This window comes from Neophocaena asiaeorientalis, unplaced genomic scaffold (assembly GCF_003031525.2).
Source record: "Neophocaena asiaeorientalis asiaeorientalis breed wild unplaced genomic scaffold, Neophocaena_asiaeorientalis_V1.1 scaffold30, whole genome shotgun sequence".
NCBI classification, from domain to species: Eukaryota; Metazoa; Chordata; class Mammalia; order Artiodactyla; family Phocoenidae; genus Neophocaena; species Neophocaena asiaeorientalis.
In genome coordinates, this window is record NW_020174923.1 from 2035425 (window position 1) to 2062930 (window position 27506).

At 51.1% G+C, this 27506-nt stretch overlaps 1 protein-coding gene across 1 annotated transcript in view; it reads right to left on the reverse strand.

Annotated features, from left to right (window-relative positions):
* The window catches only part of FAM20A (FAM20A golgi associated secretory pathway pseudokinase), a gene marked incomplete at its 5' end in the record, with an annotated part of 47544 nt that overhangs the window by 6910 nt on the left and 13128 nt on the right, over nucleotides 1–27506 (reverse strand). The window contains 6 exons of the mRNA XM_024760584.1: nucleotides 590–770; nucleotides 1284–1399; nucleotides 2704–2796; nucleotides 5812–5890; nucleotides 7219–7269; nucleotides 7941–8125. Coding sequence (XP_024616352.1) covers nucleotides 590–770; nucleotides 1284–1399; nucleotides 2704–2796; nucleotides 5812–5890; nucleotides 7219–7269; nucleotides 7941–8125 — 705 coding nt within the window. The remainder of the gene's footprint in view (nucleotides 1–589; nucleotides 771–1283; nucleotides 1400–2703; nucleotides 2797–5811; nucleotides 5891–7218; nucleotides 7270–7940; nucleotides 8126–27506) is intronic.

The window sequence follows — 27506 nt, forward strand, 5'->3', positions numbered from 1 at the left end:
CCTCTGCCATTCCTCTGCCACGTGGGCTCCTCCGCCTAGAACGCCCCCAGGTCCCTTTTCGTCTGGGGGGGGGGTGTCTTCCTCAGCCTTCACGAGTCCCCAAGGATCTGTCACGTCCCCCAGAAATTCTGGCCCGGTTACTCCTCTTCCCACCACGGTTGGGGTGGCTGGATCGACGAGCCCATTCATTCAGTCACCTCGTATTAACTGAGGACCTGCCCTGTGCCCGGGAGTGTGCCACGCCCTGGGGAACAACCGTGAGGTCCCGGCTTCATGGCGTGGACTCAGCAAACCCGGCCCCTCCCGCGGCCTCCCCGTGGGCATCTCTGCGGGACAGCAGGTGGGCACAGCCTGGCTACCGTCTGCCGCCCCGCTGGACCGCAGAGCTTCTTGAAGGGACAGCCCAGGTCTGTCCTGTCTCCCCCAGCCTCCAGTGCTGGGTACGCAGTGGGCTCTTTATAACCAAACGCATGAACGAAAGGGACAGAACGGACACCAGGATCCACGTGAGACGAGGCAGAGGAGGACTGAGGCAGCGTCAGGGCTCCCCAAGCCAGGCGAGCGAGTCCTTGGTCCAGGGGCCACTCACTCCTCTTTGCCCGCCAGCGAGTAGGAGCGGATCCAGGGGCTGGGGACGGACAGCCGGGGGGCCAAGTTGAGGGACGGCAGGAATGCGGACAGGGAGCCCTCCAGCAGGTGCGGGTTGCCGCATACGGCGTACTCCGTCTTGCACAGGTACGGGCACTTGGCGAAGAAACACACGTTGCTGGCTAGAGGCGGAGAAGGAGAGCGGTAAGCGGAGGACGCACGCCGTCCTCCTGCCCCACGAAATCCATGAGGAGGGAAGGGAAACCCTGAACCCGCGGCTCGGGGGGGGAAAAGGCCGGGGAAGAAGAAAACAGCGCCTTTTCCCGATGTAGGGGCTTGTGGATGCTCTTCAACTGAGCATCCTGGGGACCAGCTCTCGAACGTCTGAGTAGAGACGGTGTGGGACCAGCCTTGCTGCATCGCGCCCACGCGACCAACCCGGCCTTTGTTCGGATGGGTGCATCTGATTCGGGGGCGGCCAGCATCAGAGTTCAGGGCCCAGGCTGGTGAGCATCTCATGTCCAACCATCTCCCATCCCCAGGTCACCTTGTGTGACGCCCAGGTGGCCCAGGGTGCAAGTGTCTGATGGCAGCATGTAGCCACCTGATAGGGGATGGGGCCACCAGCAGGAGGTCAGACCACACTGGCCAACCACATTCTTAGACCCAGAGTGTTGCTCTGGCCAGAAGCCTACCTGGAGAGATAAAGAAAACACTCTGCAGGATCTCATTCTTGGTGACCTCCAGGATTTCCTTGGTGACATTGACGAGCCTCCCTACGGTCGGTGGTACCCGTCGGAAGTCCAGAATCCTGAAAGAGGGGGAGCCCAGTTCAGATCTGGGGGATGATCGCCCATTAGAAACGGACCTGCTGCTATCTCCCTGGCGGTCCAGTGGTTAGGACTCCGCGCTTCCACTGCAGAGGGCACGGGTTCGATCCCTGGTCGGGGAACTAAGATCCTGCCCGCAAGCCAAGCGGCAGGATCCAAAAAAGAAAAAAAAAAGAAATGGACCGGCCTTCTGACCACACCCAGCCGAGGGCGGGGGTCTCCGCAGTGCAGAGCTGACCGTGCCGAGGGCTAGCCTGCATCTAAGGGGCTGGGAGAAGGGGTGGGAAAGGAATCCTTATCCCATGAGGCCTCCTGGGCAAAGCTTCCACCCTCCACGCTGTGTCCTAGCTCAGTGCTTCTCACGCTCCAGTGTACACATGAGTCACCCGCAATCTCGTTCAGATGCAGCTCTGAGTCAGTGGGTCCAGGGTGAGGCTGAGAGTCTGCATTTCTGAAGAGCTCCCGGGGGTGGCCAGGCTGCTGGTCCCCAGACCACACCTCGAGTAGCAACGACAGGCAAACGGAGGGAGCTAGGAAATTGAGGAAGGTGCTCTCACCTTTTAATATCGTAACCTTGAGACCCTTTGGGGAAATGACATTCTCGCCACTTTCAGGGCAGGAAACTAGAGCCAGATCGCAATGTCAGGTTCAGGTGTAGCTGGGGCAGTCTGGCAGGGTTAGTTTTCTTACTAAGTGACTCTTTTCATTACCTTAAAAGGCCTTGTGGGGCTTCCCTGGTGGTGCAGTGGTGAAGAATCCGCCTGCCAATGCAGGGGACACGGGTTCGAACCCTGCTCTGGGAAGGTCCCACATGCTGCGGAGGAACTAAGCCCGTGCACCACAACTTCTGAGCCTGCGTGCCTTAGAGCCCGTGAGCTGCAACTGCTGAGCCTGTGAGCCGCGACTACTGAGCCCGTGTGCCACAACTACTGAGCCTGCGCTCTAGAGCCCGTGAGCTGCAACTACTGAAGCCCGCGTGCCTAGAGCCCGTGCTCCGCAACAAGAGAAGCCACCGCAATGAGAGGCCCCCGCTCGCTGCAACTAGAGAAAGCCCGTGCACAGCAACAAAGACCCAACACAGCCACAAATAAAATAAATAAATAACAAAAAGGCCTTGTGATTTTCGATCCATGGGGTTGGATGGGTCATGTTGGGTTTGAAGGTGTTGGGACCCACGAAGAAGATGAAGTACCAGGAAGAAGTGGGGGCGGGCCGGGTCTCCCTGGGGCGCCCTCTGGGGATTGGCCTCCGCAGTCAGCGCCGCCTCCCTGGGGCCAGACCCTACCTGTCCAGATGGAAAGCTGCAATCTCAGCGTTGTGTCTCTGAAAATCAATGAAGTAGAAGAAGTCCTCGGGCGTCTCTTCATCTCGCAGCTGTCTGGAAGGAAGGAATCACGCCCTGGACTCAGACCTCAGCTGGGAGCCTGAGAAAAGAGCTGACACACGTGACCAGACGGAAAGGAAGACACGCTTCTATGCTTTCCAGGGAGGCACAGATGATGGGACAGCACATCAGGAACAGCCCGTGGCTCCCTCGGCTGGGGAGACCGGCAGGCGGGAGGAGCGAAGCTTCTTGCAAGATGCGGACCATCCTGGAGGCCCCCGGGTGCCAAGCCTCCTTCTCGAGCAGCTCTGGTGACGGCCGCTGATTCTCTGAAAAGCCCAGTGGTTGGAGGGAAGAAATCCATTCTTCCGCAGACACACAGAAGACAGGGCACTGGCTAACACACCAGAGGTTGTGTACACCCGGGGGCCAAGGATTAAGAGAGGTGGGGTACGAGACAGAACTTTATAAAAGGAAAAGTGCCCTACAGGTGCAATCTAGCATGACTGACACGGAAGAGCGAAAAGTTCTGGGTCTGGGAATCGACCGTCTACTCGGAGGCACCTCACCTGGGTCGTGAGAGCGGGTCCTGCCAGGGATCGAAGGGAGGCTGATGCAGAGGATATGTACTTATGTACATTAAAGAATCCCTACTAGGTTCCTGAAAAGCACCATCCTGCCTGGTCATGAAGGGCTGGCTGGCTAGGTATGTTTAGGTGCCTCCCAGTAATATGAAGGGCATCCCGGCTGCTGCCCCAGGTTGACTGGCCCCAGTGCTGATGATAATCCTTGGAAGAAGGATGATCTTCAAGTAATTTTATAATCCACCGTGCGGGGCTGCACGAGGGCTGTGAAAGCATGTAAATGTAAATCAGCGTAATGTGTAATGAGCTGTAAGTACGCGGCGCCTGCAATGGAAACAGTGATGGGCGCTTCGTCCCAGACACCAGCCAGTCCTGGAAGCCACGGCAAGGGGCTGCCCAGAGTGGGCACTCTCCTTTAGAAGGTGCAGCCGCACTTAGAGTACGGCCCAGGCCTGACCCAGGGCTGCTTACAGCATCGCCGAATGTCCAGGTCAGCAAGGACTGTCCATGTGTCCTCAGCTCGTTTTCATTCCTGAATTCTGTATGTAAGAATACACAGTCTGGGAATTCCCTGGCGGTCCAGTGTTTAGGACCTGGCACTTTCACTGCTGCGACCCACGGGTTTAACCCCTGGCCAGGAAAAAAAAAAAAAAAAAAAGGAAAAGAAAAAAAAAAATTAAAAAAAAGAGGCTGGAAACACAGACACTGTAATAAAAAGGTAGCTGGAAAGACAGCTATGGCCCAGGGGAAATTATTTGCAAAATATGTATCTGACAAAGACATGTATCTAGAATATATAAAGAACACAACTCAATAATAATAAGAACAGATTCATTCAGCTGAGATGCTGCTTTTATTACCTGACTGGACTGGTTAAAACAGGCTGCTGGTGGTGACAGGGGCAGAATTTAACATGGATTTAACATTGATCCCAAACTCGACTCCAGCGATGCTGAGGACCAATGTCAAAAATTTTGGACAAGTGACATGTGAGACGGGGTCGGGGGGAAGCAATATTTCCAAATCTCTGTATTGTTTTATATGATGAGATTTGTTTTCATGGGTAAATTAAATACAGGCAGACATTCCCTCGTTTCATGTACATCGTTATTTATTTAAATTGACCAAACAACTAGATTTTTGGATTTTCACATGGAAAAATGGAGGATCTCCTTGTGTGGCAGTTGTTTTCAAGGCTGTCCTTGCCTTGGGATTAGAGGGGGCCCCCAGACCAATCCTATTGGACCCCCTGAGGGTGGGATTCAGGCATCGGGGTTTTTCAAGGCTTCCGAAGTGATTCAACACGCAGCTGATGTATTATAAATCTCTCCTTAGTACTTTATATGCCTAAGTATGTAAGTGCTTAGTGCTTTATGAGGGGTTTTGCTAGGGCAGTGCAGGGGTCGGAGCTAAGGCTTTTTATTTAGTGCTCATTCGACCATCAGACCCACCTACAGGGCCTTCAGTATGCCTCTCCGTTGACGGAAGCTTTGGAATCTAAGTCAGCCGAATGGGATTCCACCGGGAGACCGCGCCTTCTGGCAGAAAGCATGACTTGGGTAATGAGACCCCCTCCTGGGCCATTTTCTCTTGGGCGTGTCGTGTCCAGGGGACCATTCCTGATTCAGGAATCTCAAACCTCTGCTGCAGACCCTTTGGGGGCCAGGAACCCATACGCACACCAAGCTCTGTCCGTAGACTGAACACCTATTATTTCACCCACATAGACACACTACAAAATTTTAAAGGCATGTATTTGCTGTTGTTACGAATAAAATAGAAATTAATTTAAAAGTGTGACTGGCTGTAGAGAACAAACGTATGGACACCAAGTGGGGAAAGCCGGGAGGGGGGTGATGGTGGTGGGGTGAACTGGGAGATTGGGATTGACATGTATACACTAATATGTATAAAATAGATAACTAGGGCTTCCCTGGTGGCGCAGTGGTTGAAAAATTAAAAAAAAAAGTGTGATTGGCTTCAGGGTAGCCTTTCTTCATGGTCTAGTTTTTCAACCAAAACTAGTATTATTATGCAGATATCTCTAAACTTTTATGAGGGTCCTAGCCCTGGAAAAAAGCGAGGCTCATTTCTGGAGGTGGAGTGTGAATTTGGCAGTCCAGCTGCCTGGTTTGAATCCTGCTTCCACTGCTTGTAGCTGGGAGGTTGGGGCAAGCTGGCCTCTCCCGGCCTCAGTGTTTTCATCCATAAAGTGGACATTGTAACAGTCCCCGACTCATAAGATAGTTGATGATCCAAAGGCACAATGCATGTCAAGTGTGTAGCAGAAACACTAGCAAAGACCCAGCTCTTACTATTTTGACTCGTTATCACCAAAACAGTTGTATGCTTGTGCAGATGGCCCCAAAGAGAGTCTCTAAATGCTTGGCTTAAAGATTTTAGACCACTTTTATTCATTTTTGGTCAGAACTCCCCCAGGGCTGCCACAGCTGTGCATATGGAGGTGAGGAGAGCAGTCACTTACCTCATAGGTTTGAACATGGCCTTCCCGAAGTCCGAGAACCTCAGAACCAGTTTGAGGTGGACCCCACTGGGTTTCACGACTGTTTGGGGAGAAGGGGGAGTTAACGATGCTTCTGGGCCCAAGGTCCAGGCTGTGATCATTTCCTCATTCAATAAACCCAGCCCATTTCTTCTCTTCGCCCTTCTCACTTGAGACCCTAAAGAGTGGGATTTGCTCACAGAGCCTGCAGGGTACGGTCCAGCGGGTCAGGCCGTGGAGAGTGTGTCCAGCGACTCAAGATAAAACTTTCTCTGCTGTTACAGGGCAAGGGCAAAACAGTGCAGGTTTCCCCAGAGAGACACTCGCTGAAAACCCCAAAGGATGTTTTCCTAAGAAGAGCTGACCCCTTCCTCTTCGCTTTAGCTGTGCCTTAAAGACTCTGACTATGCCACCTGTTACATGGCATTAGACTTGGTTATTGATATCTCTTCCTACGTAAGACTGGACACCTGGGCTGTGATGGGGCTTGGTGACACCTGAGGTGCACGTGCATGGTCCTGCCAGTGGGTACCGCCTCCTGATGTGTGTCCTGGGCACCTCACTCGCCTGGCCCTGCCCCTGCCCTGCCGTCAGTCCCGCGAGGGGCGGGATAATGCCTCCCTCACCTTTGCCTTCTAAAAAATGGCAAACGGCAGGGGCGAAACTAAAGAAAACGGAAGCCCCAGGCCCTACAAACTTGTGTCTTTAACAAGTCGTGACCCACGGAAATTTCTGACGTGTGCTCAGTTCATCGAGGTCACTGGAGGGGGCTCCTCGTGGCCGGCAGTGACTGGTGGGATCTCAGTGTCCAGGTACACCTGTACCCAAGTCACAGCGCCCTGGCAGGGACCGTGCTGTATCTCACATCTATCTTTTTGATTCTACTCATCATTTACCCCAGGGCGTCTCAACCTTGGCTGCATGAGGATCACCTGGAGTGTTTTTATATAAAATGCTGGTGCCTGGGCTTCCCCCTGGCAATCGAATCAAAACCCCTGGGGTGGGGACCAAGACGCAGCAATTTTTAAAGCTCCCCGGGTGGCTACTCTGACGCCGGGTTGAGAACCACCGTCCTGCACCGCTGCTTCTTAAATCTGAAAATGTACTCTAGTCCCCTGAGGATTTTGTGCGAATCCAGATTCTGACTCAGAAGATCAGGGCGGGGACTGAGATTCTGCGTTTCTGGCAAGCTCCTGGATGGTACGGAAGATGCTGGGCCAATGACCAGCTGCCACCCAGCAGGGTCCTACCCAAGAGCTCCTCTTAAATGCCTTTTCTTTTGTGCGGGAAGGTGGGGAGAAATGTAGGTTCTCAGAGATGAGGCAGAGGGACCCATGCTCCTCAGCTGCTGATGGAGCCCCACGGAGCGGGCAGTGGGAGCTTACTTACTCTGGGTGCAGTCGCAGGCTCCAAGCAAGGCTTTCTCGTCCTGACTGTAGTCTGCGAAGGAGGAGCAGGGCGCTGAGAACCCTCAACTCAGGTTCAGACACCAGAGGGGGAGCCTGGAAGGCAGCCTGGGGCCCTTGCGCATTCAATAGGGGACCTCCCCGAGCCCCATTTGGGGCCGCAGCCTCCCAGCCTGCTCCATCCAGGCCCCGTGCTCTCTAGCCCTTCCGTGGACGCTCCAGCAACAGCTGGTGGGGAAACGGGTGCTGGCTGGTGTCTGCAGATCCCTCAGTGTGTCCCTTAGGCTGGCATAGTGCTCGAGGCCTCAGGCAGCAGGCCACCACTGCGTCCTCGGCCAGGTCACTTTTAAACTCTCCGAGCCTCAGTTTTCCCATCTGTCAAGCGGCAGTGATAATGTCTACATCATGAGATCACTGTATAAGACAGAGTCGCCAGATTCAAAAGGAGCAGTGGATCAGTAGTGGCCATCACCTTTCTGTAAGCTACGGACACCTCCTGTGCGTCCCTTATGGGGTTGTGATGAGATCACGGTTGTAAGATCTCTTTCAAAGGGAAAAAGGTCCCTGTCTGTGTTTTTCTGCTTCTTTCTCTCTTGGGTGTCAGAACCAACCCTTTACCACTTCACCCTGGAGCCTGGCCTGGTTGGGTTACCCAGCCTCTCTGGGAGAGAGTCAGTCCATCCCGCCTGGTCCTGTGACCCTCACCAGCGCTGATGGTGGGAAGGTGCCTCATGTCGTGGAGAAGTTTGCTGACGACAGGACTGGACCGGGAGTACAGGCCGTGGCGGCTGATCCCCAGGTGGAACTGGATCCAGCTGGTCTCCAGGCGGAGCTGCAGTGGGGGATCCAGGGAAGTGAGATTCAGCTGCTCTTTGTATATCCTGTGTCGCCTGAAAGAGCCGGAAGAGTTTTTCTTCAGCTGCGGGAACAAGAGAGCAAAGACCTGCCGAAGCACCTCGTCTGGACTCTCCGTTCTTTCATTCACTTGGCACCTGATATGTATGAGGCTTGAGGCTGTGCTTAGGGTACCATGGGGGACAAAGCAGCCACAGGGCTTCCCTGCCCTCAGAGAGTTTACAATCCAGTGAGCGAAACAGGCAAACAGTTACACAGTGCCACACACACACCCGCAAATACCTAACCACAGACCGCGACGAATACCGTGGAGGAAAAGCGCAGACGGTTAAGAGTCAAATTAGGGGCCTCGTATAATCTGGGATCTCAGGGCGTGATCCTGGGCCGCTTCCAGCACTTTCCCATGAAAAAGTGTGTATTTTATACTGCCCAATATTTCCTGACCTTAGGAGTCAGGAGGTAGGAGAGAGAAGGTAATTGATGAGAATGGAAAGAACGAGGGTCAGGATTGTTAAGGAGAGCTGGAAGCTGAGTGAGATTAATCAATACGTCCTAGGAGAAAAGAAGAATTAATTAGCCGTGTACTGTTGGTCCTGCTTAGGAAACTTTCCTGCCAGGATAAAAAGAAAAAGCTGAAAAACAATGCCACTGCCGCGCAGAGGCTCAGAGCCCAGTCTGGGAGACAAGCGGTACGTCTGTGAAGTCATCAGAGCAGAATATAAGGCCGTTGTAATCAACTGCTGGACATGTGTTCAGACAAAAACGCCTTAACATTTTGGGGAAGGGAAAGACGATTATATGGTGAAGTAGTCAGAGGAAGACTCCGATGGGAGAAAGTGGGCTTCAGCTGGATCCACATGGGTGGTGTTTGGATTGAAGGGGCGATGTGGGGTGTGCTCCTGGATTGGGGACAACATGGACATTACGAGAGGCAGGCGAGGGACAGGTATAGCTGAGGATTAGAGAGGAAGGATGGATAAAATAGATGGCTGAGTGAACAGATGGACGTCGTCTGACTGGAAAGCAAGGCAAGTCGGCACATGTCATCTGACGAGGTGAAGCTGACCGGGACGGGCTAGGTGGGATTATGGGGCAGGGTTTGCGAGTCCCTATACATCCGTATTTATCAAACCGTGATACCTTACCTCTGAGGTCTGTGATGGGGTACATAACAAAACAAACACGGCCGATATTCTTGGCGTGTCAAATGTTCTCACTGGTAAATAGTTTTAAAAATTACTTTTATACTAAAATAAATATAGACACGTTATGGGGAGGGAAATGAAACAATCAGTTTTTAATAAAAAACAGTAGTTTTCCAAGAAAATTTCACTTGGTCACCTCAGACTTTACCTCCAAGGGTCCAGACCCTCAGGAGGGAATGGAGTTTTGTCTTGTTTTGTTCTGCACTCACCTCGCCCTGTGTGAATACAGTCAAATAATAACGCTGTCCTGGGTGAAAGTCATTTGTCTTGAGGAAGAGGCTCAGGTTTATAGACTGATGTGGAAGGATGGATGTCTGGCAGCTCTTGGTCCTAGCCTTCTTGGTACCTGCTCCAGGGTCCTGGTGGCCTCTGGGTGCCCCTACTTTTGGAGACCTTCGCCTTTTATCATGTCACACATATTAAAATCCACCCCTCATTCAATATTTGTTGCTATCCCTTTTGAAAGTTTTCTTTTATCATTCTGAATCTGTTAAGAATAAAGTATCAAAATAAACAAGCAACAACAACAAAGAATATTGTATCTAGTAGTGTAACCAAGTCAACGCTGGCTCATTGTTCTGTGGACATTTCGTTATATATTAATCCATCTCGGTTTGGGGTTTTTTGGGTTTTTTTCTTTCCATTTCTGAGCCAATCCATTTTCTTTGTCCAGGCCTCAGAGCATTGTCAAAGCTTTTGTAAGTCTCAGGCACCGTGTCCACGTTGTAAATGGATGAAGATCCCTGACCTACTGTCTCCGCCAGCTCAGGCTGCACAAACAAAATTCCACAGGCTGGTGGTTCAAACGACGGGAATTTATTCTCTCACAGGTCTGGAGGCTCAAGTCAAGATCAGGGTGTCGCCAGGTTTGGTTTTCCCTGCAGCCTCTCTCCTTAGCTTGCAGACGGCCACCTTCTTTCTTGTTGTCTCCTGCCACATCTCTGGTGTCTCCTCCTTTTCTTATAAGGACACGGGTCCTATTGGATTAGGGCCCCACCCTGTTGCTCTTTCTTCCAGACTCTTACTGCCACGGTCCTTCCTAGAGAAACAGCTCCATTGGCTCGACCAGATGAGTCCTCCTGGGACGACCCTTTCTTCCTCTCTTTCAATCTGTCGCTTCGTATTTTCTATTATTCAAGCCATAATTCTGAAAACAGCCAACCGGAAAGAAAGATCTGGTGAAGGGGAGTTCCAGACTGTGACACAACATTATGGTTGAGAACAAGGACGCACAAGCCAGGCGGAGCAGACTCAAAAGGAAGGCTTGGACCAAAGAAGCCAAGTCTGTCGGATAAAGAGCTCGGGCCTGGGAGGGATCTGAAAGACCCTTGAACCCGACGTGTTATTCCATTTACCACATTCCTATCCAGGAGTTGCCTGTTTTGTACGATCAGCTGCAGTGAAGCAGATGTACCACACCCAGAGTAGCCCAATCCATCAGGCCAGCTCTATTAGGAAGCATTTTCCAATTCCGGGCCAAAGTCTTTCTGGAGCTTCCATCACGGAGTCCTGGCTCTATCCCCTGGATTTATGCAGAACAAATCCCTTCCTTACACTGTAGCCTTGTAAATATTTGAAGATGGATGTCACGTGACCTCAGTTCCCATCTTCAGGTTGAGTTTCTGCATTCCCTTCACCACCTTCCCAGGCCACGGTGTGATCCATTTGTGATTTTGGTTATGTGGGTCTGTTTCCCTCTTCTTTCTTTCTTTTTTGTCTTTTTAAAAATATTTATCTAATTGGCTGCATTGGGTCTTCCTTTCGGCACTCGGGATCTTTCGTTGCGGCACGCGTGGGCTCTGGAGCGCACGCGTGGGCTCTGGAGCACACGGGCTCAGCAGTTGCAGTGTGTGGGCTTAGTTGCCCCGCGGCATGTGGGATCTTAGTTCCCCGACCAGGGATCGAACCTGCGTCCCCTGCACTGGAAGGCAGATTCTTAACCCCTGGACCACCAGGGAAGTCCCACTTCCCTCTTATTTCTGACACCCAGAATGAAATGCAAGAGCCCAACATGGATTGTCCAGTGCAGAGCAGAAGAGGATAATTACCACCCCCATTCAAGATGTTTTCTTCCTATTAAGGTAGTCAAATAATGAATAAATGTGGAGAAACCACATCACATGTCTCTGAGAAAATAGAGATGTTGTGGCTGGCAGAATTCTAGAACTGGCCTTCAAGGTTCCACGCCCTCATCACTAGAACCCGTGAACATGATGGCCTGTCACTCCCAGGATTATTCTGTGTTGTGGCACAGTTGACCGGGGGTGAGAAGATGAGCCAGCAGGGCCTAACATAGTTACATGACTCTTGAAAGCAGAGTTTTCTCTGGCTGGTAGCAGAAGGAACCGAAATGTCTGTCGATGGATGAATGGATAAAGAAAATGTGGTATATATACACAACGGAAGATTATTCAGCTTTACAAAAGAAGGAAATCCTGCCTTTTGCAACAGTATCAGTGCACCTGGAGGACATTAAGCCGAGTGAAATAAGCCAGATACAGCAAGACAGACACTGAGTGATCTCACTTCTATGTGGACTCTGAAAAAGTCAAATTTAATAGCAGCAGAGAGAACAGTGGTTGCCAGGGGCTGGAGGGAGGGGGAAGTGGGGGGATAGTGGTCAAAGGGTGCAAAGTTTCAGCTGTGCAAGATGAATAACCCCTGGGGATCTAATATGCAGCATGGCGACTCTAGTTAATCACACTGTACTGTATGCTTAAAATGCACTAGAAGTGTAGATCTTTGTTCTCCTAAAGGAGGGGAGAAAAGATGGCTGGGACGTCCCCCCAGGACAGCAAGCTCTGGGCAGGCAGCCTTCCAGCTGGGGGTGGAGGGGAGGCTTGAACTATTGGTGTAATTATCCGAAATGTCTCCGGTTAAACTGCTTCAGTGCTAGCAGTTTACTAGGTCTGCAGGCCACCGGCCAGCTTTTCTTTACTTTCTGCACATTTATTTTTATTTTAAAAGAAAGCCGGGCCAGGCTCTAGTTCCCAAGGCTACTTTGAGGCTTAAACTCTGGGACTGCCCGACTCTCTTGGGAGTCTGGTGGAAAGACTGCAAAGTCCTGAGCTGAGTTAGTCACCCTGAGCTAGAGCAGCAGAAAGAGAAACAATGATTCTGGGATTTGGAGCAGGGCTGGGGAAGAGGTGGGGTTTTCTTAAGCGGGGCTGCAAGCTGATGGGTTCCAGCTACAACAACAGTCCAACAGCCGGGGCTCCAGCCTCCAAATAGAAAAACAAATGTGGCAAATTGAGTGTAACTTCCTCGGGAGGACAAATCGCTCTTAAAACGTTCGTATTTACTATTGGGTGGGGATGCATAGCTCTCTGGTTAGCGATTCTGCCCTTCCCAGGGCCAGTGTCACAGCCTGGGCGGGGGCGGGGGCGGGGTGGGGGAGCACAAAGAAAGGGCATCACGGGGTCCTTCCCACTGGGTTTTTTTTTGTTTGTTTTTTTGCGGTACGCGGGCCTACTCATTGTCGTGGCCTCTCCCGTTGCGGAGCACAGGCTCCGGACGCGCAGGCTCAGCGGCCATGGCTCACGGGCCCAGCCGCTCCGCGGCATGTGGGATCTTCCCGGACCGGGGCACGAACCCGCGTCCCCTGCATCGGCAGGTGGACTCTCAACCACTGCGCCATCAGGGAAGCCCCCGGGTTGGGGGTTTTTTTTAATGGTTAAGGTAGAGCTGTTGAGAGTTTTCTATTTTTTTTTTTTCTTTCTTTCTTTTTTTTTTTTTTTTAAATCAGAAACGTTGTCTGTGTGCCCTTTGTTCCTTGGGGACAACCAGCAGGGGTGTGCTGGAGCTGGCTTGGACAGGTAGCTTGACATCTGCCGTCGTGGGAGAATTTATACCATGGAAGCTGGCAAATGTGACAGGTCGGGGCTTTTTGGCCCCCAGAGGAGAGCCCGTTCTGCAGCACACCGGCCTGTGCTCTGATTATGGCTGTGTGCATGCAAACATAAAAATGGTAGAAGACATAACCAGCAAGGACCTACTGTACAGCACAGGGAACTCTGCTCAGTATTCTGTAATAAGGATCTAAATGGGAAAAGAATTTGACGAAGAATGGTTATATGTATCCGTATGACTGAATCACTTCGCTGTACACCTGAAACGAACACAACATTGTTAATCGGTTATACCCCAATGTAAAATAAGAATTTTTAAAATATGGCCAACACAGAAATTACCTGCTCTTTTTACCTGTTTGTTATACCCAAGGAAAAAAAGTGGATTTCTAAAAACGCAGCTCAATGTGGCAAAAGTAAATATTATATATATGGGGGGGAGGGATTGTTATGTACAGTCTCAGCCAAGATACTCCTGGTCTTTAAACTAGCCTTACTTTTAAAGGAAGAAATAAAGTCGACGCCAAAAAATAAAGCACAAAGTATTGATGGGATGTTGCTTTCATTCACAAAAAACCTCGGTTACAAGTCCCATGACCTTGAGGTGAGGGGTAAAATCCACTCTGCTCCTTACCCTCGGAAGTACTGGAGTTTTCCACAAAAATTGTTCTGAATAGGAAATATTTACACGGTTCAAAATTTTAAATTTCAAAAATCTCCCTTCCATCCCTGTCTGCCCGTTCACCGACTTCCGTCTCCAGAGGTAACTGATGTGGCCAGTTTTTTCCTTTGTTTCTCTCCCCTTTTACCCTTATAGATTTTATAGCATGAAATCCCCACTGTCCTGAAACTTGCTTTGCTCTGGTCACTAGGTTTTGGCAACCATTCCAATTCAGCACCCAGACCGCTCCTTATTCCTCTGTAAGGTTGCATAGTATTCCAGTGTCTGGGAATCACAGAATTCACCTTATTCCTTATTGGTAAAAATCGAGGTTGTTTGAATTCTTTTGTTACCACAAGCGATGTTGTGCAGTCTGACCTGCAGCTGTGACGTTTCCCTTGTGCGGGAGGATGTCTGTACGGTGACATTCTAGAAGCGGAATTGATGGGTATGAGTACATTTGTCATTGTTACAGAAGTTACCAGGCTGCCCTCCTCCAAGGGTGAGCGCTGTGTGAGACGATTTTCATGAGGCTTTGCCAACAGTGTTACTTTTTGATCAACCTAATAGGTGAAAAATGGTATCTCCGTGTATCTTAAATGCGCGTCTCTATCTTGCGAGGAACGCTCAGCTGAGCATCTTTTCATGTGTTCAGGAGTCATGTCTATTTCCTCTGCCCATTTGTGCTGGGCTGCTCATCTTTTTCTTACTGATCGTGCACACGTAGAAAATCAGCTCCTTCTCCCTACTAGGATTTGCAAATGTTTCCCCCGCCCCAATTTTTGGATTTTATTTGGGATGATCTTTTTCATGCAAAACTGTTGATTTTTATAAAGGCTGAAATGACCACTCCTTTTATTCAGGCTCTGACTTCTACGTTATACTTAGAAAAGCCAGTCTCACTTTGAAGTGACAGGAATACAAAACGAAATCAAAGCAAATCATGGTTCCTCCTAGTATTTTCTGGTTTCATTTTTTCCATTTAAATATTTAGTAAAAGGTATGTAGAAAATATTTAGTATGGCATGCACCTTTTTCCTCGCTAGATAGCTAGCCGGTTCTCTAAAAATCATTTATTAAACAGTCCATTTAAAAAAATCTCACTGCTTAAAAACATCATCTTTTTTCACACGATAAATTTCCATTTATATTTTGGGGTCTATTTCTGGGCTCTCCATTCTGTTTCATGTTCTGTCTAGCCATGCTCTGGTAGGATAGTCTGAACCTTTTAAAAAACTTCATAAAACACTTTAATAGCTGGTAAGGCTAGTCCCCCTGTATTGCTCTTTTTAAGAGTTTTCCTATGTAGACCAACTTGTGTAGTTACCTACATGAATTTTACAATTATAAGATGCTTTTAAAATGGAAACCTTAAAAGGGTTTAAACAGGCTTACTGAGTAGCATCGAGTATAATGCTTTCTTGCATTATTGATGAAAATACTTCGGTACATCTTTTCAGAGGGCAACTTTCCATTTCAAAATTTATAATGAGTTTACCCTTTGACTCAGCAGGTGCCCAAGGATGGCTGCCATTTTTAACTATTGTTACTGCTTATGAAGACTAGAGAGCAGGTAGATCATCACATTTGCAGTGGGTCACTAGAAATCACCGGCTTCACAAGCCACAGCAAAATCCTCGGAACATCCTGTAAGCAAGAAGGGAAGGACTTCTGTCTTACTGCTGCGCTACACACTGCCTTTCGCCTGCCCTGGCACGTCTGCAAGGTCACGGATCATCCCGGGGACCCGGGAATCCCACCGTGGCTTGTCTGCGGTCTCTAGGTGTGCTAAGGAAGCAGTAGCCAGGTTATCTTCGGGGCATTAGAGAAAAATGCTTTCTCCATCCTTTGACTGTTCAGGCAGGTCTGGCCTGGGGCTGGGTGGGAAGCCTGGAGCCGGGCACCTCAGCTGCTGCCGCCCAGCTAAGTGAGGGCCTGGGTCCTCTTCCTGGGATGTGGGGAGCTAAGAGTGTGTGGAGGATGTCATTCCTGGCTCTGGTCCCTCCTGGGATTCTCAGGGCAGAGCACCTGGGGTGTGGTATTCAGGGGCCAGGTGCTGTGAACACATCTGGCAAGGAGGGGAGACAGCTGTGACTCAGAGGGTTCAGGAAGGACCTGGAAGGTTCTCAGGGGCTTGGGCGCCACCCTCCCCCACGCCATGCTCCCAGTCGCTGAGCGCACGGCTTCGGGCCTGAAAAACTTGCTCGGTTCCTCGATTTCCGGTCTGGAGGAAAGACAAGGGGTAGGATAGATCCCCTGCCCACACTTGGTTTCAAGGTGTAGATGCCTCCACTGTGTTTAGGTTCCTCATGGGGCGGGGTCAGGCCCTTTGGGGATAATTCTGGCACCAGACCGTGCAAAGACATACGCAAGAATACTGTCTGACGGCCCATAAAGCGAGAGGCTAGGGCTGGACCAGGACGGGCAGTCGAGGCCCCATCAGTTCTAGGAACAATCTAGTCACTGCTCAGGCGACCTGGCCGCGAAGCGCAGAAATCTGACTCCCGTCCCCTCCAAATCATTCCTCAAAGCTGCAGTTTCACCTCTGCAACCTCTACAATGTTTCCTTTCCTCCTGTTGCCCTGCCACCCCAGCCCTCACACCTCGCCTGGAGCCTGCAGTGGCCTCTTAACTGATCAGGACTCAAGTCTTCTCCTTCGTCTCTCCAGGCTCCGATCTCAGCCAAATTATCTGGAAATCAGAGCTCCAAGCACGCGTCTCCCTCCTGCAGAATTCTTCGCCACGTCCTCGCTGCCAGCCCTGATTCTGATATCCCCCGAGAGCCCCTCTGACCCCTTCTAGTCTCCCCCCGCCCCCATTCCCTTCCTACCTGAGTACTATGGTTAGTGCTCCCAGACCTTCCTCCCCACCTCGTGCTGTTTCTCCCGTGGGAATGCCTACTGCCACATTTTCATCTCCAGATTCCAGGGTCAAACTCTCAAGGAACGTCCTCTTTGAAGCTTTTCCAATTCTGCAGGTGGATGTGAGCTTTCTCTCTCGCCCCTACAAATCCGTATACACCTCCCATCTCTTCTGCTGTTCTTGCTGTAGGCAACAGGTGCTCAATAAAGTTTGGGGAGCCAATGAATATGCTCCGTACCTCACCCACAGTGGGTGCACAGCGCTGTAGGAACTACCCTCCGTATTCTTCTGGAAAGACAATTAATGGGAACCACAGACGTACTCAAGGGCAGCTGACGTGCATGCTTTCTGGATAGCGTATGTTCGCTCTAACGCTGAAGTTTCCAGAAATCCTGCCTGCCGTCCTTCCTTCTTTCTAACCGTAGCATCTCGTAAATTTCCTGGTTCTCCTGAGTCAGGACAGACTGAACCGATCCTGGGAATTAATTTCTGTCCTTTCCGGCTGAAATAACCAGTCTCTCTTTGGCATCTGGACACACGTTCCCTGCCAAAAGCAACGAGGCCAGGCCCTGGCAAGCAGAGCCATCTCAGCTGCACGCCTGAGAATCTGTATTTTGCTACATTCTCTCGTTATGAAGCTGTGATGAGAGATGACGTGCTCTCTTCTTTAAGGGCTCACACTGAGGTCCCCTGGGGAGGAATCTGGTGATAATCCATTAATTATTTTCTAATTGGTTGACCCCCTGCTTGCTTTTTTAGAGCTGTTCATTCCCAGCATGGCTGGGAGACGCCGCGCCTGGTGGAGAAGTACGATGGGGCTCCCCGAACCCCATCATCTGGCTTAGGACGGATCATCTGTGGAGGTTCACAGAGCCCAGACCGTCTGCTCCCAGCGGCCCGAGGAGCCGGAGGGAGGCGGGGCTGTCAGGCACTCAGGCAAAATCTCCTCTTTTGGAAACTCAGTTGAGTGGTCGTTGTGCTGTAGCATCGGGCAGGAGATGGGGCGACAGTGAAAGATTTCAGAGCCATGTGGGTTTTCTTCCCAACAGAGCTCTACGTTTCTCGAGGGCCGGAGCCTGCCTAAGATTTTCACAGCCTCCTTAGCATTTGACAAAGTGCTCTGCGCGCAGGAAATGTTCTATAAATAACTGATTCTTAGATGCCTCAACAATTTTCCTGCTGCAGAAACTCCATCGACTCCAAAATACTAGCATCAAAACTTGGGGCGGGGGGGCCAAGAATCTCCGGAACACAGGCATCTCTGTTAGAAGGGAACTCATAAGGTTACTTATTTATTATCCCACGGATCTTATGAATCTCCAAAAGCACTCTGCCATGAAGAAAATTATAGAAGCATCACAGCGAGTCTCTAAGGGACTCGGCTTTCGACCTCAATCTGCGCATGTGTTTGATCCACGGGTCGGTTTCAATATTCTTAGCCTCCTTGACATTGGTCTTAGAAAGAACATTTTCCCAGAGTTGCTTCGTTTGGGTGGTGACGAGTTTGGAAAAGTCTTCCTTCGTCTTGTCCTATTTCTCCTGTGAATAAGGAGCTGGTTCAGCGGGACCTGACGCTTACACATTTGGAGGACCACTTTAGGAAAAAAAGAGTACAAAACTGTGAATACAAAATTAGGCATGCGCGTGACTATTTCTTTGGAATGAGAAAAGATATCAACAAATCACTAGTGCCCTGAGGATTTAGATCCCTTTTCCCTGAGATTTCATACTTAACGTAGAAACTGACTCTTTTTCCTAGTCAGCACCCCACTCGCCCGGCTTACAGCTTCCTGCACCCACAGGGGAAGCAAGGGGCGCTGGGCTGGAGCTTTATCAGCTTCGTGGTAGATCTGCCTCAGATAGGCAATTACACAACTCACAACCCAGCGCTTTTGACTGAATACCTGACATGAATATCACGGGCAGGCACATAACTTCAGGGAACTCAGGGCTTTACGTAAAGGACCTCCTTGCTTCTCCTAGCCAACACCTGATAGGAGAACATTAGCACAACAGCTAATGAGGACAAGGGATGGAGGCCAAGAAAGCCGTCGGCTTCTGGAAACGGTCTTTCTGTTTATTACTCGAATGGACTTTATTTCTGAGACCATCGGGTCCCTGCAGGCTGCATGTCCTCACTACAGAATTCTCTGGAAGAGCCAACTCTCCTCAAATACACCTCAGTAGACTGGTGGGCTCACCATCAAAACCCTGTGGCTTCAGGGAACTGTATTCCATATTCTGGGATAAATCATAATGGAAAAGAATATGAAAAAGAATATATATGTGTGTAACTGAATCACTCTGCAGTATAGCAGAAATTAACACACCATTGTAAATCAACTCTACTTCAATTAAAAAAAAAAAACCATCCCGTGGCCTTTCGCAAACAGGCCCGGGATGCTAACGGGCGTCTCCCCACCGCTCCAACCCACGGGCTCCAAGAGCACAGCCCCCACTGCAGCCCTTTCTGTTCACCCGCCTCCCTCTCTGTTTATCCCTGTGCCCTTGAGGCCAAGGCAAGTCCACGGAAGCTGTGAGCCAGATGGATCTGCCACCACCTGTCAGACCCCAAAGCGGGTCCCCAATCCCTCATCTCACTTCCCAAGACAGAAACGCATTCACCCCCTGGAGTCTGTCCTTCAGCCTGAAGGAATATCTGCTTCGCTGAGCCCATGGGCCGCGGCTTGACTTTTAGGGGTAGGTGACAGGTGACAATGCTGCTGTATCTGTAACTCAGTCACGAGCCTGCACATCCAGAGAGACAGGGAGGGTAGGAGAGGCAGGTCCCTCATCCAGAGTCCCAGCTCTGCCATGCACGGCTGTGTGACCTAGGGCTGGTTCCTTGACCTCTCTGCACCTCTGAAAAGTAGGGATAATAAATGTACTACCTTAGGGGGTTTTTAGTGAGGATTAAATTAATTAATAGGTGAGTGAGTTATTACTGTGATTTCTAAGATTCCATGTGTGTAGGGTGGGGAAGGAGGGCCGTGAAGGATTATCGTGACCTCTGCTTCATTTCCCAGTTCCCCGAATTCTGCTCTATGCTGCATCCCTGCGGTGGGTTGAGTGCTGGGCCGAGATATCCATATCCTCACCCTGGGACCTGCACATGTTTCCTCACACGACCAGAGGGACTTGCGGAAGTGATGCAGTTAGGATCCGGAGACGGGGTGATGAGCCTGGACACCTGCGTGGGCCCTGGAGGTAACCACAACTATCCCCATCAGACAGGCCCTCGGCAGATACAGAGCAGAGCGGGAGACCATGTGGCCCCAGAGGCCGACCTTGGAGAGAAGTGGCCTGGAGTCAGCAGAGGCTGGAAGAAGCCAGAAATGAATTTTCCCCTGGAGCCTCACCTACACCTTGAATTTGGACTTCTGCCCTCCAGAAATGTAAGAGAATAGATTTCTGTTGTGTTAAGCCCCGCAGGGCGCGGTGACCTGTGATGGCAGCTCTAGGAAACGAATCCAAGCAGCCACTGGGGCCACAGCTGATGGAGCCGATGGGAACCACCAGGCAGGGAGTGGTCCTGGGGCACCACTGCCCCCGAGAACAAGTCCACGGGGCTCCCCACAAGGAACTGACTCCCCCATGCCCAGGAGCTATCACTGGGTGGGGGGCAGTGGATGCTAATAGGTTGGAGAGAGGCTACTGCTTCTCCATCCCATCCCAAGTTCTGCAACGTGGCTGCCCACTGAGCCCTTTAAATGGACCTGGCTGGCCAGTGAAACAAGCTCCCAGGAGAACACGAGAGCCATGGCAATGGCTGGCCCACTCCTCATGGCTGTCCCCAGCTCTGCCCTCACGTGGAGTCATCATGCCAACACCGATGGGGCTCCGTGCCCACCCCTCAGGACCCTCCTCCCCCTCCGGAGGGGGCAGGGGCACTGTCGGCCTCATCTCACAGACAAGGAGGCCGGCATGGGTGAACTAGCTCAAGGTCACCTGGCTGGAGAGTGCCACCCCAGAGCAGCCGTATGAACCTGGCCAGTTGGCTTTTGAGGTCAATTTCTGCATTCCCACTCGATGTGCCTTCCACACTGGGGCCCCCGCCCCGCCCTCCGCTCCTCACGTGGAGGCAGCGCCGAGCCCAGGCTCCCTCTGACCTCCCAGCTTGTCCCCAGGGAGAGGGATCTATAGGCACGTGATGCCACCAGAGCTCCATCCAGCGGGGGAGCGTCGCTGGAGACAACTTCCACTCACCTGGGGGCTGGCTACTGTGGAAGACGTTACTAAGTGGAGTTGGGGATATAGGGACAAAGGGACTTGCTGGACTCACACAGAAATCCGAGATAAAGTGAGGAACCTCCGTCCTCATGACCCAAAATGTGATCTTGTTTTTTTTTTTTTCTTGGTCTTATCAAAGTGGTTAGACTTGCCCGTTTTGCTCAGAGCTTGCTGGGTGTTTTCCTATTTATTTATTTACTTATTTTTAATTCTATACAATTTTTAAAGGTTACTTTCCATTTACAGTTATTACAAAATACTGGCTGTACTTCCTGTGTTGTGCATACATCCTTGAGCCTGTCTTACGCCCGACAGTTTGTATCTCCCACTCCCCCCGCCAACCATATTGTCCCCCTCACTGGTGTCCACTAGTTTGTATCTGTGAGTCTGCTTCTTTTATGCTCTATTCGCTAGTTTGTCGTGTTTTTTAAGATTCCACATATAAATGACACACAGTATTTATCTTTCTCTGTCTGACTTATTTCACTAAGCATAATACCCTCCAAGTCCATCCGTGTTGCTGCAAATGGCAAAATTTCGTTCTTTTTAACGGCTGAGTAATATTCCACTGTGTATACATATACATATATGCATGTGTTGATGGACACTTAGGTTGTTTCCATGTCTTGGCAACTGTCAACAGACCTTGCTGATTTTGGATGAGCTAACAGAGCGAGGACACTCCCGGAGCTGGGACTATGGCCTCAGTGAGAGACCTGCATCTCCACCCTCGCAACAACTTCCAGACCTATTGCCAAAGATGAGGGCAGACTGGACATCCTGGAGAAGATGGCAGGTCTTCTTAGATCCTGGTCTAAGGGATCCCCAGAGTCGAGGTAGGGACCTAGCAGAGAACTCCTAGCTGGGCCACGTTTCCCAGATTCCGGTCCTGGGCACAAAGGAAAGCACCGGCACAACTCACACACGTCACTTGCTCCGTAAGAGTCGCAAACTGCAACCTCTCTGGGAGAGTCCCAGTTACATAAAGACAGTAAAGGCTCTGAGAAGTCCTGCAGTCAGGCTTCCCGTGCAGAGGGCACTTCCTAAACCTTTCCTTTACAGAGCCCGTGACGACATGCACTGGATTCTGTGTGGCGCACAACGGATTTTGAGAAACATTAAATATTAACACTGAACGCTCAACCTCATCACGACGTGACCATTCACAGAGCCGAGGTCCCACAGCTGTGAACTACATTGTTCCATGGGATACGGCCTCCATGGTGTAGACCAGAGGTTGTCAACTAGGGGCAACCTCACCCCTCACGGATGGCAATATTTGGAGACATTTTTGCATCACAGTCGGTGGAGAGGGGTGCTAACAGATGCTGCTAGACATCCTCTAATGCATTCTCCTCTTTTATTTAATTTTCTGTCGAGCCTAGCACGGCAGAAAATCGTCTGCCCCAAATGTCAGTGGTGCTGAGGTTGAGAAACCCCTGGCTGGAGTTACAGAATCATGAAGGCACTTAATCCTCTGATAATGACCCGAAAATTGCTATGATGGATTCTGGACTCTGCACAATTTCATATTTTCCACAGACAGCATAAAAGCCTTCCTCGGGGTCTCCTACACTCCTCCGATATCCTCTGCACAGCAAAGACTTTAAGTATTATTTAATTGTATAAAAACAAAAACAAAAACAAATGTGGGTCAGCCGTCATTTAGTTGTCAGGCTTCTACTGGCCTAACAAGCATATGGATAAAATACCAACACACGTGTTACTTGCAAAGGAGGCACTACTAAATTCTGGTTCTTCCCTCTTCCAACTGTGCAACCTAAAATAGACGAGTGTATGTTACACACACACACACACACACACACACACACACACACACACACACACACACAGTTAGCAAATGACACTGACGCTGGAATTGGATGGCTGTGTACCCTCCCTCTCCTCCACCATTTTCCCGAGTGCGAAAAGCAGAGCTGAGGTCTAAAGGCAGCGCTCAGCGTGGGCTGAGAACAGGAGGAGACTAAAAATCCACACGCTGGGTCCTTCAATAAACAAACGTTAACCGGAACATACATCTTTTCAAAAGTGTCTGACCTTTGCCTTACCGCCTGTCACCGGGCGTGGGCATCCGAAGGAGAGAAGGATCTGACCGTAGGGGCTGGGGGCACGTATACTCATGGTTTGTAGGCAGACTTCCTTGTGGCTTCCCCACAGATTAAATTCTTTCAAGTCCTTGGCCCATGCGCTGGTGCTAATTTGCATGGTGTTATCTTTCCATCTGATTTACACACGGAGAGGATCATTGGCCTCTTTTCCTCCCGAGCATATGAGAAGTCACCCGTGGGGTAGGATAATTTATTGAGATATTAATGTGGTTTTTGTTCTTGTGGAATTTTACCCACCTCTATTCTAAGAAGGGGCCGGACTTTGTGTTTCCTTGTCTTAGGGGGTGTTTATGATCCAGGACCAGGCAGACATTTAGACAGGCTTCCCCACTCCTTCTCTGGCTTGTAAAATGGTTTTATTTTCGGAAAGCCTAAACTCAGCAAAGGGAGAGGCTAGACAGGGGAGAGAGGAGGGAAGTGCAGGCAGAAGCAAACGCTTTGGGGGAACAGGCAGATTCGCTGAGATCAGGAAAGGAAAGTTGGCTTGGGGTGGTGAGTCCTGGAGGTGACCCTAGGTGGCGGGAGGCGGCTGTGCGGTGCACCCGGGAAGGCGCATTTCAGGCACCAGCAAATAGTCCCGTGCCCGAGCTCGCCACAAAAGCAGCACTGCCACCCTCATGCACGAGATCAGGTGACAGAATGAGGACCTCACACCTTCTGCTACCTAAGACCCTAAGGACATTCCCCCGACACTAGGGGGTCTAGGGAAAGGAACCCCAGTGATGACTGAGATTGAATTTCCAACCAACCTCATGGGAAACGGGCTTAGAGTCCCACTGGATGTGATTTTAGAAATAGGAATCCTCGGTACATCTCTTCGACACTTGCATTTGGAGAGTAAAATCAGGTTCTGGGGAGAAACAACATGGTCCCGGCAGCTCAGTGGTTTCACACAGCAAAGGTTTATCTCTTAGTTGTGTTGCTTCTCTAACGAAGGTCAGTCAGTGGGGATTCTGCGCCACAGAGGGGCTCAGGGGTCAGCTGGATGGACACACCAAGACCCCCGCTTGTGGTCTCCCAGCCAGCGGGGCTACAAAAGAGAGGAACTGGAGGGGTTAGGTCCCGGCTTTTAAAGGCTCTGGCCAGGAAGCGATGTAGATCATTCCAGCTCACATGGCATGGGCTGGAACTCGGCACATGGTCCCCCCAGCTGCGAGGGGGCTGGGACACCCATGGATCCCGATGCCTCTCCCATAGCCTTGCGGTGCTTCTTTAACGTACGAGGCATCGTTGTAATTAATACTATTGATCTCTGCATTTGCGAAGAGCTTCTTGCAGATGTATTTTGGGGGTTCTCTCCCTGTGCTGTCGAAGCCCTATGACTACATCACTCCTCCAATCCACAGAGGAGGAAAGGAAGGTCTGCACCGTGGAAGCAGCAACACGGTCCGTGGAAAAGGAGCAAGTTGACAGCCAAGGTTCTGACCTAAGCCTTTTCCGCCCTTCCATGGAGGCTGCAGAGATGGAGACGCTTTGTCAAGGTGCATCGAGAACACGGAGGGAAACTCCCGAAACATCAGGGTGGTGGTGGAAACTCTGAACCTGCTTATCTGTCTTCTGTTGACAAAGTAATAACTACGGAGGTTTCAGTGAGATTTTGCCAAACGGGCTGATTTCCCAGCACAAGCTCCTTGCTTTCTGGCTGAAATACAATCGCTTTCTCCTCTTGGAGCTGTGTCGCAATGGGCCACTTGTTTTCACTCCGGGCTTCGCTGGGTCCCTGGCCCCATGCTGCTGTCCCAGAACCACAGCTCTGGCCTGGCGGTGGCATAAGCCCTGCCCGGAGATCAGGGCTTCCGAGCTGGAGCGGACGGAATGGGGAGGGGCACGTCAGAGAGCATCCCACGTGTGGGAGCCACGGGGACCTCTGTCCCTGTAAACAAACATCAGGCGGAAGAAGAGCCAGTGGCCCAAAGGGGCCCACAGGTCTGAATGGTAACAAGGAACACAGCTCACCCTCCCCTGGCACTTACACTGCCCCAAGCACTGCCCGGAGCACTCTGCAGTTTTCACTCTTTGAGGCCTCCCAGGAGCTCCGTAAAGGGTCAGTATTATTGTTACTACCTCGGGGCCCAGATGAAGGCGGTCCAAGGCCACCCTGCTAAGAAGTGGCAGACCTGTGATTAAACCCAAGCCTGGAATCAGGACATGGGTGAGAGATTCTTCCAATAAAGCTTTTTACCCTGACGGTAAAAAACAAAACTTTAGTCTAAAGATGAACAGCAGCTCTACGGTGTATAAGGACGGACAAGTGGGCTCTTTGTAGAGCTTTTGAGCTTCGTGACAACCTCGTCTCCGGAAGGGCCACGGCAGTCTCCACCTGCAGAGTCCAGGGCCAGAAGCAGCTCTGCCCTTCCCACCTGTGGGCCTCGCAGGGCTGGGGCTCTGATCGCCGCCCAATACGCTTCCCGCGCTGAAAGCGCACCAGGATCCGACCTAAGACGTGAGGCACAGTCGGCGTGGAGGCGGCACCTCTGCCTTGGAAGTCCGGGTTCCGGTGGGACCCAGCTGGTCTGAGCCTCCCATCTGAGGATGGACTACAGTGCCCCTCTTATGGGGCGGCTCTGAGGCTAAAGGAGACGGTCCGGGGTGGGGGGGTCGTCTCTGTGCCGCACACGGAGGGAGGGTCCGCGCCCCCAGCTCAGCAGGGTCGGGGCCAGGGGAAAGGCCTCCAGCCAGCGGGGAGCACCCTGCTTAGCTGGCTTGGTACAGGCCTTGGGAAAAGGAGACGAGAGAAAGGGAAAGGAGGGTTCCTGTCAAGTCAGTGAGGAACGTTAGCTGGCTGGTTTCCCCTCAGAAGGGTGTGTGTGTGTGCGTGTGGATGTGTGTGTGTGTACATGTGTGCGTGTGGATGTGTGTATGTGTATATTTGTGTGTATATGTGGACATGTGGATGTGTGTGTACATGTACGTGTGGATGCATGCGTGTGGATGTGTGTACACGTGTATGTGTGTGTAGAGGCGTGTGGATGTGTGTGGATGTGTGTGAGGATGTGTGGTGTACGTGTGAATGTATGTGGATACGTGTGTACACGTGTGTGTATATGGAGGAATGTGTGTGTACGTGTGTGTGGATGTGGACGTGTGTGTGGATGTGTGTGTACGTGTGGATGTATGTGGATACATATGTACACGTGTATGTGTATGTGTAGGTGTGTGTATATACAAGTGTGTGTGGATGCATGTGGATACGTGTGTAGACGTGTGTGTATATGGAGGCGTATGTGTGTACGTGTGTGTGTGGACATGTGGATGTGTGTGTGTATGTGTGTGTGTGGAGGCGTGTGTGAAGATGTGTGTGTACACGTGTACGTGTGTGTGGATGTGTGTGTACGTGTGGCTGTACGTGTGTGGATGTGTGTGTACGTGTGGATGTATGTGGATACATATGTACACGTGTATGTGTATGTGTAGGTGTGTGTATATACAAGTGTGTGTGGATGCATGTGGATACGTGTGTAGACGTGTGTGTATATGGAGGCGTATGTGTGTACGTGTGTGTGTGGACATGTGGATGTGTGTGTGTATGTGTGTGTGTGGAGGCGTGTGTGAAGATGTGTGTGTACACGTGTACGTGTGTGTGTATGCGTGCACGCACACACGCTGGGATAGAATTTCTGACGTCAGTAGACTAATTGCAGGCTGCCCCAGGTCTGTGTCTTCCCCCGCCCGCAAGCTCTGGGTATCTGGTGTCAAAGTGACTGCGGAGAGATGAACACGCGCACATTCCCTCTGGCAGCAGCTGAGGCTGAGGCCAGGCAGGCCAGGGGCTGGGCTGGAAGCACGGGTGCTTTTCCCTGGCGTCTGGGAACCACAAAGGCTGTTTCTTCCTCCTCTCCTCCACCCACTGGGCATCAAACATCGATGAACGCGGCTGGCTGTTGGTGGCTATCAGATAACCCATACGGAACGTACCACAATAACTAACTAGTGGTCCCTTACCTACTGGCGACTCAGGGCCGCAGGAAGCAGGCGCCCTGCCCCATGTGTTACACACGTGACCTCAATCTGCCCTCCCGACGCCCCCAGGGGTAGGTATGCAGCCCACTTTACAGGGCAGGAAACAGAGGCAGGAGGAAATGAGCCTCAGGCCTCCCAGTGCTTCAGAGGCAGAGTCAGGATTGAAACCCAGAGCTGCCCAACTGCAAAGCCTCCGAGATGCTCCCTTATTCATTCGTTTACCAAACACTCAGTAAGCACCTGCTATACACAGGCAGCGTTTTAGACCCCGGGGTTACACTGCCCAAGAAGCAAACAGCATCCCGCCTTCTGTTCATTTCCCGTGGCGGCCCTAACAAATGACCTCAAACTTGGGAGCTTCACAGAAATTCATTCTCAGAGCTCTGGGGCCAAGAGTCTGAAATCATGGCGTGGGCCAGGCCCTGCTCCTTCTGGGGGCTGCAGGGGAGAATCAATCCTCTGCTTCTTCCCGTTCCGGTGGCTACTGGCGTTCCTTGGCTTGCGGCCACACCACTCCAGCC